Source organism: Sapajus apella, unplaced genomic scaffold (genome assembly GCF_009761245.1).
Source record: "Sapajus apella isolate SASKATOON/1434 unplaced genomic scaffold, GSC_monkey_1.0 scaffold37, whole genome shotgun sequence".
In the NCBI taxonomy this organism is placed as follows: Eukaryota; Metazoa; Chordata; class Mammalia; order Primates; family Cebidae; genus Sapajus; species Sapajus apella.
In genome coordinates, this window is record NW_022436977.1 from 9,478,703 (window position 1) to 9,501,184 (window position 22,482).

Consider the following 22,482-nt stretch of genomic DNA (forward strand, 5'->3'; position numbering starts at 1 on the left):
GGTAGCCTTGTAGTATAGTTTGAAGTCCAGTAGTGTGATGCCTCCAGCTTTGTTCTTTTTGCTTAGAATTGACTTGACTATGCGGGCTCTCTTTTGGTTCCATATGAAATTTAAGGTGGTTTTTTCCAGCTCTCTGAAGAAGGTCATGGTAGCTTGAAGAGGATAGCGTTGAATCTGTAAATTACTTTGGGCAGTATGGCCATTTTCACGATATTGATTCTTCCTAACCATGAGCATGGAATGTTTCTCCATCTGTTTGTATCCTCTCTTATTTTGTTGAGCAGTGGTTTGTAGTTCTCCTTGAAGAGGTCCTTTACATTCTTTGTTAGTTGGATTCCTAGGTGTTTTATTCTCTTTGTAGCAATTGTGAATGGCAGTTCACTCTCGATTTGGCTCTCTTTAAGTCTGATACTGGTGTATGGGAATGCTTGAGATTTTTGCACATTGATTTTGTATCCTGAGACTTTGCTGAAGTTGCTTATCAGTTTCAGGAGATTTTGGGCTGAGATGATGGGGTCTTCTAAATATACAATCATGTCATCTGCAAATAGAGACGATTTGATGTCCTCTTTTCCTAACTGAATAACTTTATTTCTTTTTCTTGCCTGATTGCTCTGGCTAGAACTTCCAATAGTGTATTGAATAGGAATGGTGAGAGAGGGCATCCTTGTCTTGTGCCAGTTTTCAAAGGGAATGCTTCCAGTTTTTGCCCATTCAGTATGATACTGGCTGTGGGTTTGTCGTAAATAGATTTTATTATTTTGAAATACAGTCCATCAATACCTAGATTATTGAGAGTTTTTAGCATAAAAGGCTGTTGAAATTTGTTAAAGGCCTTCTCTGCATCAATTGAGATAATCATGTGGTTTTTATCTTTGGTTCTGTTTATGTGGTAAATTATGTTTATAGACTTGTGTATGTTGAACCAGCCTTGCATTCCCAGGATGAAGCCTACTTGATCGTGATGGATAAGCTTTTTGATGTGCTGTTGTGATGGGTTTACCAGTATTTTATTGAATATTTTTGTATCTATTTTCATCATGGATATTGGCCTGCAGTTTTCTTTTCTTATTGAGCCCTGTATCATTTTTTATTGTGTCTATTTGATTATTCATTTGGTATGCTTTTAGTTATTAATTAACAATAAAAATACCTCATCTATTAAATAAAGGGATTAGTACACTTTTCTGTGCAAGTCCCTCATGTATAAAGTATGTTTAATAAAACTACCTGTCTTAAGGTTGTTGAGAAGATTAAATGGTTTAAGACAAAGAAAGCACTAAAAAATGTCAGGTATGGTTAGGTATCCCACAAGTATATTTTGCCATAAGTCTGTTGTTATTCATTGTTTATATTTTTGTACCATTAAACAATGTTTACCTTTAACTTGTACAATTAAATTTGTAAATGGCATGAATGAATGTTAAAGACTGAATTGTTACCATGGATTTTGAGTGATGTGTTCATAGTCATATTGAATATTAGATTTAATTTCAGGCTTGAAAACATACTTTTAAATAGCAAGAAAAAAAAGCAATGATCTCATTTTTAAAATGACGTCAGTGTGTTAGTGAGTGTGTGAACAGAACATTCTCTGTTCCTCACCCTTTTTGGAGTCTCGCATAAGTATCATCTGCTGCTGAGTTAAAAGTTAACTGACACCATATCTTGCTTGGTCAATCTGCAGTTAAAGTTATGAAGCAGGAAAATAAGATGTAAACCTAACCCAGATCTCCACATGGCCTGGAATTACCTATGGTTTATTATATAGCACAAAAGTGTGAATAAATACGTAAACACTTACTAAATTCGACTTTTTCAAGAATCATTGAATATCTAGATTCTTCTTAATGGGAAAAGGGACCCTATTGGAATTCTTTTTCTTTAAAAATTATAACCACTGAAAATTGGATAGACCAGCTCACAATAAAGAGTCCTCCCCATCAGAGAAGCGTTGGTGAAGTAACCCATCCTTTAGGAGTATGACCATTTCTACATCTGGCAGGAAGTTGAACAATACAACTTCTTGATTTTTTTTTTTTTTGATTCTAACATTTCACAAAATTAAAGAAATTGAGAACCTATTCTAGATAATTGTTTTGTTTTTACATTGACACTTTCTTTATTTTCTCTTTGACATGGTTACCAAAGCATAAAGTTTTGAATCCTAGGCAGTTTTCTGACATGATTCAGGAGGAATAATTTCAGCTATTTATATGTCTATAAAGTACTTTTAGTATTTATCCACCAGAGTATTTGACAATGAGGTGGTTGTAATTTATCCTTCCAAAAAGTAGAATAGGTATCAAAAGCCAGATGGAATTGGATGATTTTGTGAAATAACCACACAATATAAATTGTATTTGAAAAACAAATTTGGCATTGGTCATCTTGATACTGAGAAAGACAAGAAGCTTTTTATCTGAGGAACGTGAGCTCTTTTAAATTGTCAGGCCCAGCGGGGCATTAAAATGTGAAAGTAGTCATGTCTCACTCCCTTTCTTGAGCTAAGTAATCTGCCTGTTGTATGGACTTTATACCAAGTAGCCATAAATTAACCTAACCATGCCAGATGCTGGGCACCGTAACTCAGACCCTATAGTTCAACAATGTGGAGCCAATTACTAATCACTCATTTCTGTATACCAGTGAGAATTCCTGAGAAACAGTTTTTATAATTGCCCCCTCTCCTAATTTGTCCTGTTTTCTTTAAAAAACATGAGCCTCTCCTTTCTTCTCTGGAGCACTTCTCAGCATTTACCAGCCTGCAGTCCTCAACCTTGACCCAGATAAACTCGCTATATTAATTTTGCTCACTTTATTTCTTTAGGTCAATGATACTTACTTAACATTACTTCTTTTGCCAACCTTTCTCCTACCCAGCTTCTGTCAAAGTAAAAAATGTTGGTATACTAATGTAATGAAAAAAAAAATCAAAATCTGAAACACCGAGGGAGAACAGAGCGGTTACCTTATCTCTGAAATGTCTCATTACACTGCTTCTCTTTATTTGATTTCAGTTTTTTAAGCCCATCTCTGCCAGTGCTGTCTTAGGAGCCAGGGACGCAATGTTTCTTCTTTGCTTTTTTTTTTTTTTTTTTTTTTAGGTCTTTTGTTTCTTTAATGTTTATGATAGTTTTTCTAATTTTCTTTTTGTGCTGGTTTAAACCATAAAGAACTAATTTGACTTGCTTCTGAAATTGATTTGATGCAACTCATTTTCATTGTTAGCACCCAAAAATAGTTACCTCTTCACTTTGTACCTTGAACCTTGCAAGACCCCTGAGCCCTCAAAGTATCAAATTTAGTCTCAATTTAAATATGAGGCTGCTAATACTTCCCGTATAGGAAACTTTCAGTACACGTTAGTCCCCTTTCTCTTCCTGCTCTTCAGCATTGTTGGTGATGTTTTTGCTGGGCTACTCCTTGCCTTTTAACCCCCAATGGTATGCAGGATTTGTTTTGGGAATAGGGAAGGGACAGACAAGGGAAATACCATTGTCTCCAGACCTACACTTACTCTTTTTGTATTAAGGCTCCCAGGGGTCTTTGCCTCCTCCTGAATCTCTCCCAACTTAATTTCTTGAGCTCAGGTCACTTGAGGCATATTGTCAGAACATTCAGCAATATACAAAAAGACCCAAGTCCCGATTTCCATTACACCCTGCCCACCATGTGTCCCAGTTATTTCCATTTCTTTTCTGCATGATTTCACCAAGAAGCTGTCCTGGTTGATGCTAAATGAGAGGTGAGGCAGAGACAAAGGGAATTCCTCTGGCTTCCTCTTCATTCATATTTCACAGGTAGTGGTTCTTCCAAAGGCCTTGGTGGCCAGAATGAGGTGTGGCCTTGGTCTGCTGCTGAACTGGTAGAGGATTGACACTTTACCTATGACTAGGAGCTCTAGAGAAAAACAGAACACCTGATTCCAGTAGTGGTTAAGACTTGGTGTGTCTCTTGATCCCACTTGAAGTTACTGTCTTAGAAAGTAACATTTTTTTCTGGCAGTACTAGGGCTGGTGGGGATAGAAGGAAGAACACTAGGACCTTTAGAACTTCTCCCTGTCCTCTGTTTTTTCTCTTATCAGTAAAATGAGAGTGTTGGTGTATTCCTAGGGTCCCTTTTAGTTCAAACATATCACATTTCTAAATTTTAAACCATCTAGTAGTGTTATCTCTGTCTGATGTGCATGGTATGTATATTGGAAATTATCCCAGTATGTAAGCCTGATACATACGGGGAAACTTACAGCCCTACCGGCAGAACTGGATATGTTCATTTATGAGTGCTGGTTGGCGTTGTAATTAGAAAACTTTGTACCAACATTATAACTTACTGCAAGATTTGTGAATGTTATTGAAAGCATGACTTTATATCCTGAGGGTGAAGCCAGTTAACTAAACCTGAGTTAACATGCATTGCCAAAGAGTGAAGATCATAGACGTTGTGGTAAATGACTTGAAAAATTCTTTGCTTCACTTTGTCAAAAGGATCAAATTGTATTGAAATAGCACTCCCTGTGATATAATTCTGAATTCTATCTAAATTGGCCTTTCCTTCTTTTGCAGGAGCTATTGTGACAATCTTGGTTACCATCCATTAAGTGCTGCTGATTTTGGAAAGATCATGAAAAACGTCTTTCCAAATATGAAGGCACGTCGTTTGGGCACAAGAGGCAAATCTAAATATCCTTTACCAGAATGGTTTTAGTAACATCTCTATGTTCTCACTTGTAAGAACATCTGTTGTAGTTAAACTGGCAACTTTATTTAGAAACAAATTAACAAATAAAAGTAACCCAAAAGCATTTAGTAGAATTGCAAATGTAACTTTCACAGGTATTTATCACACTGTGAGAGAAATAGCAAATAATGTTTATTCATATATTAAGATTATGATTGATTTTACCTTACTCTATCAATGTAAAGTATTATTAATGGTCTGATCTCCTTTGTTTTAACAGTAAGAAGTTTTGAGGCCTGCCATATGTTCAGCATTTATATGAATACAAGTAGAGAAAGATGCTAGCTTATTTTCTTTTCTTCTTTCAGTTTAGAAACATATGGGATCTCCTTAGCAAAAAAAAAAAAAAAAAAAAAAAATCAAAAAATTTTCTCATGGAACTGTAACGGAAACACCAAACTTTCAGTGCAAATAGTTTTCAGCCATCCATTTAAAGCCTGTATTAAAATTACAGCCAGAGTATAGAAAAGGTCCTTCTTGTGATGGAGGAATACTTAGGAGCAAACAGAAGTAAGGAAATTAAAATTAAGAATTCATTATAGTTCCTTCTCCTCTTAGAAGAAGATTGTAAAATAGAGGGTCTCTGTATCATATTAGATTACGTTCATTTTCTCCTTCCATAGCTCTTGTTCTTTTTTTCAGAGCATAAAATTAACCACTATGGAGGAGATGAGAAGAAGGGGAAGGGAAGAAACTTACTTTTCTAAAATGGTTACAGGGGTTCTCTAACCACTTGTTGCATGACCTATTCTTGCTTCCCAAATGCAAACAGAAATGTTTTGATGTGTCTTTGGCGTGTTACAGGCGATAATCCTGTATGTTTCAGTGGAAAAAGAGAAATGAAAAGGTTAAAGCCCTTGTGACACTCTTAAGAGTTGTTTTTGTCCCAGTGCCCTGGGCTAAAGTTTCCCTTCCCTGTGCCAGGTTTCCATCTGGCTATTCCTTTCCTTCTGACCTGTTTGTTACTGGTGGCTGGCACAGCATATTAGGAACATTTATTCATAAAATTTATAACAGATGAGAATCCTTTCATTTAAGACAGTGGTATTTAACATTCTAAAAGGGTATTTCAGTTTCAAAAGAGGACAAGTGTCCCAAGTTTTTAATATTAAGGTTATTCTTACTGAAGAATTCAGAAAGCAGATGTTATCTCATGTTGATTTTATTCTCATTTCATATATGGTTAATTCTAAAGTACAATCTGTATAAGAAATTCATTTAATTTCACATATTTAGACCTTAACTGTTTGTTACATATTGCTACAGTGGACTAAGAAAAAAAGCTTTTGTTCATATGCCAACACTGCCCAACCTTGACTTTCACAAAACTGGAGACGGGGTAAGAATTCAGCCTTTTCTTTTTAATAAGTAAAACTGTACCTTTATATCAACACTGAAATGTATCCTGCAAAGTCTCATTTGGTTAAGACCACAGACTGTGCCTTTTACAATTTAAGTAAGCCAAAAAAAAAAAAACAAAAAAAAAAACACACACACATATATATATATATATATCCCACAGTGGCTGAAACGTCAACATGAAATTTGGGGGAACAAAGTTTCGAAGTTACTGATTTCTCATATTTCCTTAATATATTTTGGACTGTGTGTGTGTGTGTGTGTGTGTGTGTGTGTGTGTGTGTGTTGTAGTAAAGAGGAAAAAGTCAATCATAGTGTAATATGTTTTATAGGAATTTTTTAGAAAAAATATATGGCTATTGGCATGGTTTTATTTATGTTAGGAAGATTCAAAGTATCTATCAGTCTTCATGTATGTTCAAAAACCATTTAAAATGTTATATTCGCAAGGCTGCTGACTGCTGTGCCCTAGTGGGTATGAGTCTCTTATTTGCAAACCTCTTATATGTCTGCCAGTGGGTCAGTTCATACTGCTTTAACCCATAGATTCAGATTATATCTTCTAATTAAGAATACCTATCTTCAACGTGCTTCAATTTAATTTCTCTCGTATTTTACAAGTTAACTTTTCCTTTTTTCTTTGCTTAGTTGGAAGGAGCCGAACCTTCTGGGCAGCTTCAAAATGTAGATGAAGAAGTTATCTCTTCTGCTTGCCGTCTTGTGTGTGAATGGGCCCAGAAAGTGTTAAGCCAACCATTTGACAACATCTTGGAATTAGCCCGCTTCCTTGTAAAAAGTCACTATATAGGCACCAAGTCAATGGCAGCTCTAACTGTAATGGCAGCAGCACCAGCAGGTACGACATTACTGTAAACAAGCTAACAACGGACAGAGGTATTATATTTAGAACTGGTAGCAGAAGAAGAGTTAGATCAAAGAACTTCATCTTTTAGTACTTCTATGAGTTCATTCTTACACCACTTAACACTAAATTCAGGTGGGTTTGTTGAGCCAACAAAATAATAATCTTTTCATTATAACATAGCTTAATGCTATGTTTCTGTATATTGCTTTGCTGGCATATGAAACTAGATCCCCCAGCTGACATGTTATTAATATTTCTATTTTTACATTTATAGGATGTGTTTATATGTACTTTTATTTGTACATATATGTATATGTGTATCTAAATTAATAAAATATTAGAAGTAAAATAAGATTCAATTTTAAAATTACTTGTTCATTTCCTATTCCAGAAACTAATGCTTAGAAATAAAAAATTTTTTAGACACTGTGAGAGGTAACTTGGTCTCATAAAAAAAAAAAAAGAAAACTGTAAGAAGCCTTACTATAAAATAACAAGAGTGATATTTTTTAATATGCATTCATATGACTATTTTTATTCAAAGAGGAATTTTTGGAATCGACAGTTTTGGGAATTGACAGTCTTGTTAGAATGATTTCTTCCTAAATTAATAGTTATGTAAAATATCAGTTCTGATGAATTTTTAAAAATATCTTACTTCAGTTATATCTTATAAACCTAAAGTAGAGTGAATAAATTATCATTCTAGAAAATTGTGATTTCTATTAAAAATAGAGTGATACAGTGATCTAAGACTTATTTTTCCAAGGACAGTCCTTCTAAGTGTTAATTCTAAATATTTTTAAACCTACAATAGATTTATCCTGGCCAGAACTGTAGTCTCTTAATTAACTTCACTTCTTTTTTTAGTGTTTTTTACATATTAATAATGACTCCATTTTCTTCTAGTTTACATTTAGTATGTGGTGGAGGGGTGTGTATAACACCTCTCATTTTGTGACCAATTGAAGATCCATTTCAGAAAAAAATGTGTCATATAGTTTTTCCTGTCTACATGTAAACTGTGTGACCTAAATCTGCTTATTCATTGTACTGACAAGCAGGAGAATGCTTAACCAGCCTTATCAAGCTAAACAGCTCATATATGTTACCTCATTTAATTCCCCCAGCAGTCCTGTGAGATAGGTGATATTTATTCCCAATTTATAGACTTGGGGAGGTCAATAAACTAATCAATGGGCATGTAAGTAGTGGAGCCAGGATTTGAATCCTAAGTTGTCTGTCTCAAAAGCCCAAGTTCACTCACTTATATCATAATGGCATATGGTAGAATGAGCTTGAAAAGGAGCGAACCCTTCAATTTGCTCTGTTCTCTCCTACCCCAGCCAATACCTAGAAGAGCACTTCAACAGATGGAGGATTTAGGAGGTATCATGGGGAACAGAAACATCTCTTCCCTATTTCTCACAATATTCACAAAGTCTAACTGAGGAAAATGTTGAATGAATTAATTTTTAAGGTATAAGTGTAAATAATGGTGTAAGTTTTTTAACAAAAGTACTAAAAGTTACATATATAAAGAACAGTTTTCTTTTCCCTTTTTGAAAGCAATCAGCCTGACAGGATAAACACTTGACCAACTGTATCATTACTGAAAACATTTTTAGAATGTCTCTTAAAATTTTAATCTCAGCCCTTACTACATTTTTCAAAAAGACCTTTGATAGTAGACTAATTTCCATCCTTTGAAGGTGAATTTGGTTTTTTATAGTCTCCATATTAAGAACAGGTTGTGTTACAAATGTCCTTTTGTAAGTCAGCTGCTTGGAACTCATTCCTGTCTAAAAACCCTGGCAGGAAGGATAAGATAGCCAAGCTGTGAGCCATTGGCAGAGGCTCTCTAGGGTGCAGGTGCTGAGAAGCCAGAGCTGAGGCTCGGGGCCTGGAAGGGGTAAAACAATTGGAGTTGGATTTGAGTGGAAAAATCGTGATTTTTTTTTTAAGGGGTTAGGGGTTCAACAGATCCTCATCATTATTGAGTGTGGGGAGAGAGTTATAGCCTCTTAGTTCTCTATTTCCTGCTCCCCACATCAAGTTGTTGTTAACCAGAATGATGAAAAGCAGAAACTGGGATTGGGAAAAGAAAAGTGGCAAGGTGTACCAGCAGGATAGTTGTTCCTCCCCTTTCTTCTTACTATAAAATAACAAGAGTAGTCATTGTTTTTACTACCCACAACTTACTTTCTAATGATCTCAATGCCACACCCTAAATCTGAAAAGAACTTCCTAAAATTTTTATATAATTTTTCTTAAAATTTATAATTTCCTTATTTTGTCTACTTTTTTTCAATGTTTATCTTACTACTGTTTTAAAGGTTTTCTCAGTGACACTTTTTGGAAATATCTTAACCTTAGTCTTATTAAGAAATTCGGCTTCTTAATTTCTTCTAGGTCATACTGGAATAATTGTATAGTAGCAATAAAATAATAGTGCCTATTTCCATGAATTTCTGGTAGAATTAAAAACTTGTTCTCTCCATACAATTTTTTTCCAAGATGCGGAGTGGCTTCAGCAAATATTTATTGAATTATTGAATGCCCCTCATGGGCTAAATATTAAAATCATGAAAATGCATGAACTTCCTTCTGATTAGAAATGGGGGGAGGGAAATTTACTGACCTTTGAGAAAAAGTAAAAATGCTGTGTTGGCATTTATCTTAGCTTCTTCACATTTATGACATAGCTACTGTTTTTTAAATCCTGTTGTTGTTAACTGAAACTATCACCTTAGTTGAACCATATTGTAAAATGACAAAGCTATATTGACAATTGTTTATAAATTCAAAGTCTAATACTTGATGCTTTATAAAGAAATTGAGTTAAAATTTGCTGTTTTGGTTGCTTTGTCCAGTAGATGGCTACATTTTCAAAGAAATTCAAAGGAACCTGCATGCTATAAAGGAGAGTATTTATTTTAGCTTTCCTTTGTTTATTTTCAGGAATTAAAGGAATTACCCAGCCTTCTGCTTTTATACCTACAGCTGAAAGTAATTCCTTTCAGCCTCAGGTGAAGACTTTGCCATCTCCAATTGATGCTAAACAGCAGTTGCAACGGAAAATCCAAAAGAAGCAGCAAGAGCAGAAACTACAATCCCCTTTGCCAGGAGAATCCTCAGCAAAAAAATCAGAAAGTGCTGCAAGCAATGGAGTAACTAATATTCCTAATGGAAATCCTTCAATCCTTTCTCCTCAACCTATTGGTATCGTTGTGGCAGCTGTCCCTAGTCCCATTCCGGTAATATAATTAAATAGTATTTGGCCTTATTGGGATTGTGGGAAATCAATTGTTTACTTAAAAGTGGCAGATGAGGGACTCCATGTTTGGATCACCTTCCATGAACACTCTCTTCGTGGAAGCTGTTTTTCTCTCTCCTGGATTTCCCCTCTGGGGTCCCCTTCCACACACTCTCGTGGAAGCCTGTATTCTCCTCCTAAACTCCATCTCTCTCTATTCCCTTCCACTCTGTGGAAGCTGCTTTCCTCTCCTGGATTCCATCTTTCTGGATTCTCTCACTCAGTGTGAGAGTTAGCTGTTTCTCTCCCTAAATAAATGGCTTTCTACAAACAAAAAGTGGCAGATGAAAAGAAGGCAAGTATAGGTTTAGCCACAGACTGGTTTTGTGACCACAGGCAGATTCCCCATCAGTTAGTTGTCTCTTATTCAGGATGTATGCTGTTGATTACAAAGTGAGCTATGAAACATTATTGAAAATATTAAGATCCAAGACATGCAAAGTATGCACATAACCTCTCAGAGCTTTATGTAATAGTGAGTCATTTTCTCATTTTCAGAGTTGTTTCATCCCTGGCCAGGCCAATATAATTTTTTTTTTTTTTTTAGACAGAGCCTGCTCTGTCATCTAGGCTGGAGTGCAGTATTGCAGTCTCAGCCCACTGCAGCCTCTACCTCCTGGGTTCAAACCATTCTTCTGCCTCAGCCTCCCATGTAACTGGGATTGTAGGCACCTGCCACCACACCTAGCTAATTTTTGTATTTTGTATTTTTAGTTGGCCAGGCTGGTCCTGAACTCATGACCTCAAGTGATCCACCCACCTTGGCCTTCCAAAGTGCTGGGATTATAAGGGTGAGCTACTGCATCCAGCCAAGCCAAGATAATTTAATTGCAAACTTTTTTTTTTATTTAAATGCTTTTCTTTTTAACATTCAGATGGGGCACAATTATAATATGTACTGATAACATTTAAATGTAGGCCTACCTGTGGCTTGCCAGATACAGAACTAGAACCTTGGCCAAGTTCTTTAGCTAGCCAGTTTGTTTCCTTATCTACAAATAGAGGTTAATAGTCTTCTTCTTTCCTATCTCACACAACTGAGGTTATGATGAAGGAACTTTTAAAATGAGAGTACATCATGCCATAGTAAGTTGGTACTTTATGTTATTATTGATAATAATATTTAAGAGATATTTTATCTTGTTTTTCTTTTTCCTATTATCACCATCATCATGTCATTAAAACATGAAATACCTGGTAACTGCACTATTCACTGTAGGGCAAACTGGGGTACATACTACTTTTATCTCATATGCAGTGGTTTAGTTACAGACGTTTAAGGTAGACACATTTTAAGACAGTTTCCCCTCAGTGAGCCATCTTTGCATAGATTCTGGTAGGTAACCTTTATAGTTGTATGTTTTTCAAGATTTTATGTCTTCTTCCTATAACTCCCTTTAATCATTGTTTCAGGAAATATTCATCACACTTGTGAAGCTTTTCATCTTGTTAGCTGAAAAGTGACTTAATGGTTTTTTTTTTTTCTTTCTTTTTTTTTTTTTTTTTTTTTAGACAGAGTCTTGCTCTGTCAACCAGGCTGGAGTGCAGTGGTGCAATCTTGGCTCACTGCAACCTCCACCTCCCAGGTTCAAGCAATTCTCCTGTCTCAGCCTCCTGAGTAGCTAGGATTACAGGCGCCTGACACCACAGCCAGCTAATTTTTATATTTTTAGTACAGATGGGGTTTCACCATGTTGGCCACGGTGGTCTTTAACTCCTGACCTCAGGTGATCCAACCACCTCAGGCTCCCAAAGTGATAAGATTATAGGTGTGAGCCACCGTGCCCAGCCTCTTCTTACCTATTTTTTATTTACAATGCATTATGGTTGCATTTGTTATATTTGTGTGTCTGGTTGTGTAGAACCTGGTCTAGAAGAACTCTCTTTTAACACAGGACCTTTTTTCTTTTTAACATTAACATTTAATGAATGCATTGAAAGTATAAACAGATACATGAATTACTATTTATAACCTAGAGCTGTTAATCTGACTTTTTGCTATCTTTTAACAGGTCCAGAGGACTAGGCAATTGGTAACTTCACCGAGTCCAATGAGTTCTTCTGATGGCAAAGTTCTTCCTCTCAACGTACAGGTGGTCACTCAGCACATGCAGTCTGTGAAGCAGGCACCAAAGACTCCCCAGAACGTTCCAGCCAGTCCTGGTGGAGATCGTTCTGCCCGGCACCGTTACCCTCAGATCTTACCCAAACCAGCCAACACCAGTGCACTCACCATTCGCTCTCCAACTACTGTCCTCTTTACTAGTAGTCCCATCAAAACTGCTGTTGTACCCGCTTCACACGTGAGTTCTCTAAATGTGGTGAAAATGACAACAATATCCCTCACACCCAGCAACAGTAACACCCCTCTTAAACATTCTGCCTCAGTCAGCAGTACTACAGGAACAACAGAAGAATCAAGGAGTATTCCACAGATCAAGAATGGTTCTGTCGTATCACTTCAGTCTCCTGGGTCCAGGACCAGCAGTGCAGGGGGAACATCTGCTGTGGAAGTCAAAGTGGAACCTGAAACATCATCAGATGAGCATCCTGTACAATGCCAAGAGAACTCTGATGGGGCTAAAGCTCCCCAAACACCTAATGCCCTTTTGGGGCAGAAAAGTAATACAGATGGAGCACTGCAGAAACCTTCAAATGAAGGTGTCATTGAAATAAAAGCAACTAAGGTCTGTGACCAGAGGACCAAATGTAAAAGTCGCTGTAATGAGATTCTGCCAGGCACATCAACAGGCAATAATCAAAGCACTGTCACTCTATCAGTTGCTTCTCAGAACTTAACTTTCACCAGCACCAGCTCACCATCTAATGGTGACTCAATCAATAAAGACCCTAAATTATGCACTAAAAGCCCAAGAAAACGACTGTCTTCTACATTGCAAGAAACACAGGTGCCTCCTGTAAAGAAACCAATTGTGGAACAGCATTCAGCAGCTACCACAGAAGGGCAGAAACAAGGCAGTGTTAAGAAGGACCAAAAGGTTCCACATTCAGGGAAAACAGAAGGTTCAACAGCAGGTGCTCAGACTCCTAGCAAGGTATCAGTAAATGTCAATTCACACATAGGAGTGAATCAACCCTTGAATTCTCCTGCCCTTGTTATCAACGATTCAGCTTTGGAACAGCCAACAACTCCATCATCATCTCCAGATATAAAAGTAAAACTTGAAGGAAGTGTCTTTCTCTTGGACAGTGATTCAAAGTCAGTTGGCAGCTTTAATCCAAATGGATGGCAACAAATCCCTAAGGATTCTGAGTTTATATCTGCCAGTTGTGAACAACAGCAAGATATCAGTGTTATGACAATTCCTGAGCACTCTGATATCAATGACTTAGAAAAATCTGTTTGGGAATTAGAAGGAATGCCACAGGACACATACAGCCAGCAGCTACATACCCAGATACAAGAATCTTCTTTGAATCAAATACAAGCACATTCTTCAGATCAGTTACCTCTGCAATCTGAACTGAAGGAGTTTGAGCCTTCTGTTTCCCAGACAAATGAAAGCTACTTTCCTTTTGATGATGAACTTACACAAGATAGTATTGTGGAAGAGCTGGTGCTTATGGAGCAGCAAATGTCAATGAACAATTCGCATTCCTATGGCAACTGTTTGGGAATGACCCTTCAGAGTCAGTCAGTAACTCCAGGAGCTCCCATGTCATCTCACACCTCCAGCACCCACTTCTATCATCCAATCCATAGCAATGGCACTCCAATCCACACACCTACACCCACACCCACACCCACTCCTACTCCAACCCCAACCCCAACCCCAACATCTGAAATGATTGCTGGATCTCAGAGTCTATCACGGGAGAGCCCTTGCTCCAGGCTAGCCCAGACTACACCTGTGGATAGTGCTTTAGGAAGTAGCCGACATACACCCATTGGTACTCCACATTCTAACTGCAGCAGTAGTGTCCCTCCCAGCCCTGTTGAATGCAGGAATCCATTTGCATTCACTCCAATAAGCTCCAGTATGGCATATCATGATGCCAGCATTGTGTCAAGTAGTCCTGTGAAACCGATGCAAAGACCCATGGCCACACACCCTGACAAAACAAAGCTTGAATGGATGAATAATGGGTATAGTGGGGTTGGTAATTCATCAGTTTCTGGCCATGGCATTCTCCCAAGCTATCAGGAACTAGTGGAAGACCGTTTCAGGAAACCTCATGCTTTTGCTGTGCCTGGACAGTCTTATCAGTCTCAATCCAGACATCATGACACTCATTTTGGTCGTTTGACTCCTGTCTCTCCTGTGCAGCATCAAGGTGCCACTGTAAATAACACCAACAAACAGGAGGGTTTTGCAGTCCCTGCCCCTCTTGATAATAAAGGAACTAATTCATCTGCCAGCAGCAACTTCAGATGCCGGAGTGTGAGCCCTGCTGTTCATCGCCAACGTAATCTTAGTGGAAGCACCCTGTATCCAGTATCTAATATCCCACGATCTAATGTGACCCCCTTTGGAAGTCCAGTAACCCCCGAAGTTCATGTTTTCACAAATGTTCACACAGACACATGTGCCAACAACATAGCTCAAAGAAGCCAATCAGTTCCATTAACAGTCATGATGCAGACAGCCTTCCCAAACGCTCTTCAGAAGCAAGCAAACAGTAAAAAAATAACCAATGTTTTGTTGAGTAAACTTGATTCTGACAATGATGACGCAGTGAGAGGTTTGGGAATGAACAACCTGCCCTCCAATTATACGGCCCGGATGAATCTCACTCAGATTTTAGAACCTTCTACTATTTTTCCTAGTGCCAACCCACAAAATATGATCGATTCCAGCACTTCTGTTTATGAATTCCAGACACCATCTTACCTCACCAAAAGTAATAGCACCGATCAGATCAATTTTTCTCCTGGAGAAAATCAAGCACAATCAGAAATTGGAGAGCAACAGTTAGATTTCAATAGCACTGTTAAAGACCTGTTGAGTGGAGACAGCTTGCAACCCAACCAGCAGCTGGTAGGTCAGGTAGCATCTGATCTCACTAATACTGCATCTGATTTCTCTAGCGATATCAGGTTGTCTTCTGAGCTCTCAGGCAGCATCAATGATTTGAACACTTTAGACCCAAATCTACTGTTTGATCCAGGTCGTCAGCAGGGACAAGACGATGAAGCTACACTGGAAGAATTAAAGAATGATCCATTATTTCAACAAATTTGCAATGAATCCATGAATTCTATGACTTCATCAGGTTTTGAATGGATAGAAAGCAAGGACCATCCTACTGTTGAAATGTTGGGTTAAATTGTGTTTTATAATATGTAGCACACTGTATCTAAAGACATATGTATTGTATTTGTCTTAATGGAAGTGCCTCCCGCAGCAGAAATACTATTAATTGTGACATTATAAAAGCGTTTGCTGCAGAAGTGGTTTCTTCTTCAGTAGGAAATGGTTAGACTTGCCTCAGTTCTTAACAAGTGTCTAAAGACAGTAGTCTGTAGAAGAACAAGTATTAGGTTTTAAATTTTATAACGTGCCCCATTTAATCACATTGTTTGCTAGTAAACAATTGACTATCCAGCTGTTACAAGAGCAGTCAATCTTTATTTTGTGTAAGTTGGTTTTATCAGTTGATCTGCACAGAACTCAGAATAAACCATCAATTTTAGATATAGGCTATTTTGTTGTTGGCATTATCTTTTAGATATAAAATCATAGCTAAGGTGAACTGTAGACAAGAAGGTCTTCCTTGAAACAGGGATAATATTCAGGTTATTATAAATATTTAGGCTTGAAGCATAGAGCTACTGTAGGATGAAATCTCTGTAGGACTTTCTGGGGCTTCAGTACCATTTATACACCCATGATGAAGGGCTTAAATAGGAGAAAATAACAGAAAATTAAATATTACTTTAAGGAAAGCAAAGCTGCACTAAAATTTTTAAGAGAAGCAAGTAGCCATTTATATTTGTGACCCTGCATTAATATTATTTGTAAGTGTTGATTTTAATACGGAGCTAGCCCACATGGATGCGCAGGCACGCACACACAAAATAAGTACATGTAATTCAACATTTGTAATATAATAAATACAAGCATGTTAGAAAAATGCTTTATGTTTTGTTGAGGCAGGGGAATGAGAAGGAAAACAAAAGCATTCTCTTCGTTTCATCACAATGGCTGCATGTACTTATTGAGATTCTAATTGAGATTTATTTTGAAATTTTTCATTAAAATATATCTCAGTAATCAATTTTTTCCTCTTCAGTTGAGTGACTGATGCCTTCACTCCTCTTGAATATAGTAACATAGTTTGATCGTAGGATCCCTTTGAAAAACAAGCAGGAAGGAGGATAACATAAAAAACAGCAAAAAACATTTCACCACCTAAGGTCTGAAGCCACATATCTTTGTATCTCTGATGAAACAAAGGGGATATCAATAGTACTTGAAGAAGAGGAGCATTTTATTACTTGCTTTATTTATTTATTGTGATAACCACAATTGCAAATGAAGAACTCAGGATTTGTTTTAAAATGTTTCTCTCTATGGCTCCCTTTTTTTTGTGAATAATTATTTATGAGTTGCATATTGACACAAATCTTCTCACTGGTTGAAAGCTCCATTTAAGTGAGTATCGAGATCACTTTCAAAAAGATTTTTAAATTGCCATTGTTTTTAAAGCTAACAAAAAACCATTTGCTATGCTACCTTGAACCTAGCTAAGCTTTCCTTTATCTTAGTAAGCCAATCAGAAGACTACAATCAATGAATACTTAGCAAATGTGCTGAAGAGTTTAATTTAATAAGGTTTTGTTGTTCAATAAATTTGCAAAGTAGGGTATTAACATATTTTGATAAATAAATGGTGCTAGAGTTGGCGCAGAGGTTTATAAATTGATATGTCTTAGTTATTGGCATTTGTGTGTGTTTGCTGTTATCCTGATTTAATGATTTGTTAGGTACTTTTTTCTTGATGCTAATTATTTCTTCACTGTACATTGAGACAGAGCACTACTGCACACCAAAGTATGCAATACCCAAAGGAAATTGTGTGATTTCTTCTAACAAATGATGGGAGCCTTTCTCTATGAGATACTCTGAAAAGGAGATTTTGAGGCCATTCTAATCCCTTGTTTACATTATTAGCTTCCTACTAATATAAAAATAATGGAAATCTTTTTTGATAAAAATATAAAGACTGGAGGATTTTTAACCCCCTGTACAGTATTGCAGCAAACTCTTTAAATTTGGTTGAATTCGTCCAGCAAACTTTTTGGGGTTCCTATATTGCACTAAATTTGTTGAACCTGTGGTAGGCACATCTCTTAGGATAAATGCAACCAATACAGTCCACAGATTAAACTTTTTAAATGTGTTTCATTATGAAAAGACAAAATGTCATCAAAGTGACAGATAAAATTGTCTTATGTAGCAATGTGCATTGATCTCAATGAGATATTTCTATTATTCTCTTACATGAGAATATTACAGCAGGAAGAATTAAGTTTAGTTTGCTTCACCATGTTAATACATGATCACAAAATGTGCATGAGTGTTATTGACTTATCTTGTACAGTACTAGGATTCCTGTAACCACTCTTTTTTTTCTTCGCTGTATTGAAACTGGTTCACTGTTAACCAGGCAAGCATAGTTATTCACAGGTTGTTTACTTTATGTTTACTAATTCTGCTTAGTTATTGTTGAACATGTTCTGTTCCAGATTATTTTTTATTGTTTTGATGTTTAAAACATTTTACATACTGTTTATCATAAGACTTCATGAAGTAAATAATTTTGCATATAATTGCAATAAGCACTGACTTTTGAACTGAAAAGAAGGAAAGTGTTTTTTCGTGCAGTGCATTTGAGGTTCATATAATAGTCTTGTACTATAATGTGCTTTACTACACGATAAATGACAAAAACAAGCCCTGTTTCATGTTTCATTTAGTGCAAAAAGTCAGATTTCCCCAGTGTTTTGTTGTCTGTTGTACCTGCTGAAACTACAGTAGTTGAATATTGCGGTAGCATTTCAGTTCTCTTTTTTTATTAAAAGTGCTTAAAAATTGTTTTTTAAATGTTTTCAAAAACAATTAAAAACATTTTATATTAAACTGACTGGATCTCAAGGTGTTTTATGGGACATATTTTATATAGGCATCACATTTTGTAAACAGACCCAATGTTATTCTTCCTTTGATGTCATGAACTTTGGGGAATGAATAAAAATCAGCAGAAGGCAGAACAGTGCTGCTGATCTGCTTTGTGCTATTAATCCAGAAGAATACTCAGATCTTTTTTCATTCATTGAAACTCTGCTGTTCACTTAACGATTATTACCAATGAATGGTGCATGGCATAGAACTTTATGTTGTCCAAAAAGCCATCTTTTTCTCCTTCACATAATGTTTATTTTTAAATGTTAGCCAATGGAGTACCTAGGTAAGTTTATTTCTGGAGCTTTGAATAGAAAAAGAAAATTTTAAAGCACAGCTGTGTTCAAAAGCAGTATAGGCATTTCCAGGTGTCAGAAATAACAAACTGATAAGGGTAATGAATTTGTAAGCCAGAACCTGGGCTGTAGGTCTGGAAGCAAGCCAAAGTAGCCAGAAATGTCAGCTCCTGTAAAGTAATGAAACCAGGGTCTAGAATAGAGTTTCCTTACTCTTGAAACTGAGAAGCAAAAATAACCAGTGCCTGGGACTAGCCTACTCCTTTGTTTACGTAGATCTTTGTAGATCTGCGATAGTGCCACTATCACCACAGATCTGGAGCCCTCGGTTTGAACAGGTGGTAGAAGCAATTATAAAAGTAAAGAAGAGTGGAGATTAGGAAGGGAGAGATAAAGAGCAGGAAGGCTCTCATGCAAGCTGAGCCTGCAAATCAAAATTCCAAAGTACTTGAAGAACAAGGAACTAATCATAAGAAAGGCAATCACTCGAGAAAATGAAAGTAATGAACTACGTAGATATTACTGTAAGTATGTTAGGCTCCTTAGTGCTCCATGATATGAAAGGGTAAATTGTAGAGCAGGTAAACCTAAGAACCAGTCCATATAGTCAACCAGTAAGAAATTCTGGAGGTGAAAATACTGTGTCATCTAAGGTGATTTTGGTTGCAAATAATTGAAAACTCAACACTGGCTTAAACCATAAGGACATGTACTTTTAGCTTAATATTGGAGATAGGAGGTTCATGGGTTCATTCAATGGTTCATTGTGTACAGGCACCAGATCCTGTTTTTCTGTGTTTCAGTTTCATCATCTTCACCTTTGCTTGGCTATTACCTCATGGTCACAAGATGGCTGCCACAGCTCAGATATTATACCCTCATAACATCCCAACCAGGACAGTAAGAGCAGTTCTCATGGCCTTTAATCAGAGAGAAAAAAACTCAGAATATTCCATTCTGCACTCCATACACACACTCAATGGATGAAACCACATCAAAAGCTCACCCAAGGCCAATTACGTAGCTTAGATCCTTAATTAATTCTTTATAGCTAGGAGAGAAGCCCATTTCCTGGAGCATGTGGTCATTCATCTTAAATGAGTTCCAACACCTAGGGAAGATATTAGGGACTTGCTGTTAGGGAGGCAACCAGTAGTGGTCACTGCAAAATCTCAATAACTAGATAAGATGATTAAGATCCTGTATCCACCTTTGAGGGGCTTAAAATCACAAAGAGTTTTTGTACATGTTCTTTGGCAAGTGCCAACAATATGTATAACATGCTATGTAGAAGTAAAAATTTGAAATCTGCTGAACTAAGCATAAGTTCACCAGTGTTAACTGGTATCTTGCCTTCCCACCCAATATGAGCTGAAGAATCAGATATTGGTAAGCATCATAAATTCAAGCTGCCTCAGCTCCTACAGCATAACAAAAGACCAAACTTTGTATTTTGTTAAATCTGAAGCACATTTATTTTGACATGCATTGTTATAAATGAATTTTTAAATAATTTATAAACTTATGGATGGGATCACCTATCAATATTATATAATCAAAAATTTTAAAATATATATATGCCAGCCCTGTTGCTATAATCTGCTAAGAAGAAAGAATGAAACAGACTGCATTTTTCAAGATTTGATTTTAAAAAGTACTTAATCTTGGAGAGGAGAAGAAAGTCATATAAATGTATCATGAGAGTGATATTACTGTAATATATAGAGTATTTCTTTGCATTTGACCCAATGTTAAAATAGTTTCCATATATCCTCACATCCTCGTTGTAACAATTTTTAGAGAATATTGTTTTTCAGGTGAGCAAATTTTAGTTCAGAGATAATAACAGAAGAGCCAGGATTATCTTAATTTCAAACCCCACTTCATAACATTATGCTATACTTAAGATATGTGTTCACATTGTACCTACTGCAGTTGAATGATCTGGTGGCTTCTTTGAATTTTCATTCTGGTTTTAAGTTTAGAATTGAGTTTGATTTTTGCGGAGTTCTTTATTTCTTTTTTTTTTTTTTTTTTTTTTTTTTTTTTGAGACGGGGGTTTATTCATGTTACCCAGGCTGGAGTGCAATGGCGCTATCTCGGCTCACTGCAACCTCCGTCTCCTGGGTTCAGGCAATTCTCCTGCCTCAGCCTCCTGAGTAGCTGGGATTACAGGCACACACCACCATGCCCAGCTAATTTTTTGTAGTTTTAGTAGAGACGGGGTTTCACCATGTTGACCAGGATGGTCTCGATCTCTTGACCTCGTGATCCACCCGCCTCGGCCTCCCAAAGTGCTGGGATTACAGGCTTGAGCCACCGCGCCCGGCCTCTTTATTTCTTTTTAATCTCCCATCCTTTTATCTCAACAATTCTTTTTCATTTTTGGTGCTTTTAGATTTACCTGTAGTTTGTAACTTTCCTCCAAAGTACTTGAATCCTTTTCCCTCCCTTCTATCCATGAAAATACCCTGATGAATTAGGAGAACTAAGATTTAAATACAAAATTTTGTTTTCCACACAGCTTTTCAAGCACATTTCATAGAGGTATATCCTAATCATATTTATGTTTAAATCACTTAAAATTTCATCAGAAAATAAAAATGGGACTTTTTTTTGAACAGATGATAAAGTGCCTAAAATATGTCAGTCTCTGTACAAGGTACTAAAGGAGACGCCTGCCATTTTGAAATTTTGCAATATAATGAAAAAGACACAGTGAATGTCTTTGCAGGATGCAATGAGGTTACTATAGCAGAGGCAAATATTTGCCACTAGCATGTATTCTCCCCTTCTTCCTTACTGTTAAAGTCCTTGATTTTTAGCTGGGCACACAGCCATCTGACGAAAAGGCTGTATCTGCTAACTTCCCTTGCAGTTCAATTGCTCAACTAAAGAGATGTAACCAGAAGGTATGGGTGCTACTTCGTTGCAGTGTTTTTGTCCTTCCTCCCTCCCAAATGGAATGCAAATGTGATGGCTAGAACTCAGGCACCTCTCTCGGACTTCATGGTAAAGCCGCATGCTGAGGATGATGAAGCAACAAGTTACAAGGAGCTCAAGGCCTGATAACTTTGGGAGGGAATCTGCCCAACTAGTCCCAACTGCTTACCTCTCGATGTGTTTTACATGAGAGAAATAAATTTCTTTCTGGTTTAATTCACACTTATTTTGAGTCTCCTATCACTCAACACAAATCCAAATTCTAGCCAACATAGTTGCTAGAAGGTTTTAAGCAGGAGTGGGGAATGTTAGAGTCACATAATGATTGCTAAAACCATCAATGGACGCCCTGCATACCCTAGGAATGGCAATCTGCATCTGTTTTTCATTGGGATTGGTAAATCAGGAGAGGCTCCTAGAAAAATACCCCTTCATAGCTTCAGGGGTTAGGGGAGGCAGAAATAAGAGTAGATGGATTCTGAGCTACTGATCAAATTGGAAGGCAATATAGCATTCTGGTCAGACCTGGGTTTAAGTCTTACCTCTGCCAATTACAACTATGACCCTAGGAAACTTACTTGAATATTAAGTTTAGTAATGATATCCACCTGGCAAGCATTAGTAATGATATAATTAGTAATGATATCCATCTGGCAAGCATTTCTAGTGGTGTGCCACACGGTTCTGGCCTGTTCATTATGTTGCCAATATTTTGAATGAACACACAATAAGTTTGCTGTGGCAAATGTGGATTGGCTTGCTCAATTTCTGTTCCAGCTTCCTCCTTGTTTGAAGGAACAGGAAAGCAAAAA

The 22,482-nt window shown here is 36.9% G+C and overlaps 1 protein-coding gene across 4 annotated transcripts in view; it reads left to right on the plus strand.

Moving 5' to 3' along the window:
• The window catches only part of RFX7 (regulatory factor X7), a 159,282-nt gene extending 140,893 nt beyond the window's left edge, over positions 1 to 18,389 (plus strand). For all 4 annotated transcript variants that reach the window (XM_032297367.1, XM_032297366.1, XM_032297370.1 and 1 more), the window contains 5 exons: positions 4,570 to 4,686; positions 5,999 to 6,083; positions 6,752 to 6,959; positions 9,930 to 10,225; positions 12,297 to 18,389. In XM_032297367.1, coding sequence (XP_032153258.1) covers positions 4,570 to 4,686; positions 5,999 to 6,083; positions 6,752 to 6,959; positions 9,930 to 10,225; positions 12,297 to 15,572 — 3,982 coding nt within the window. In that variant the 3' untranslated portion in view covers positions 15,573 to 18,389. The remainder of the gene's footprint in view (positions 1 to 4,569; positions 4,687 to 5,998; positions 6,084 to 6,751; positions 6,960 to 9,929; positions 10,226 to 12,296) is intronic.
• The last annotated feature ends 4,093 nt before the right edge of the window (positions 18,390 to 22,482 follow it).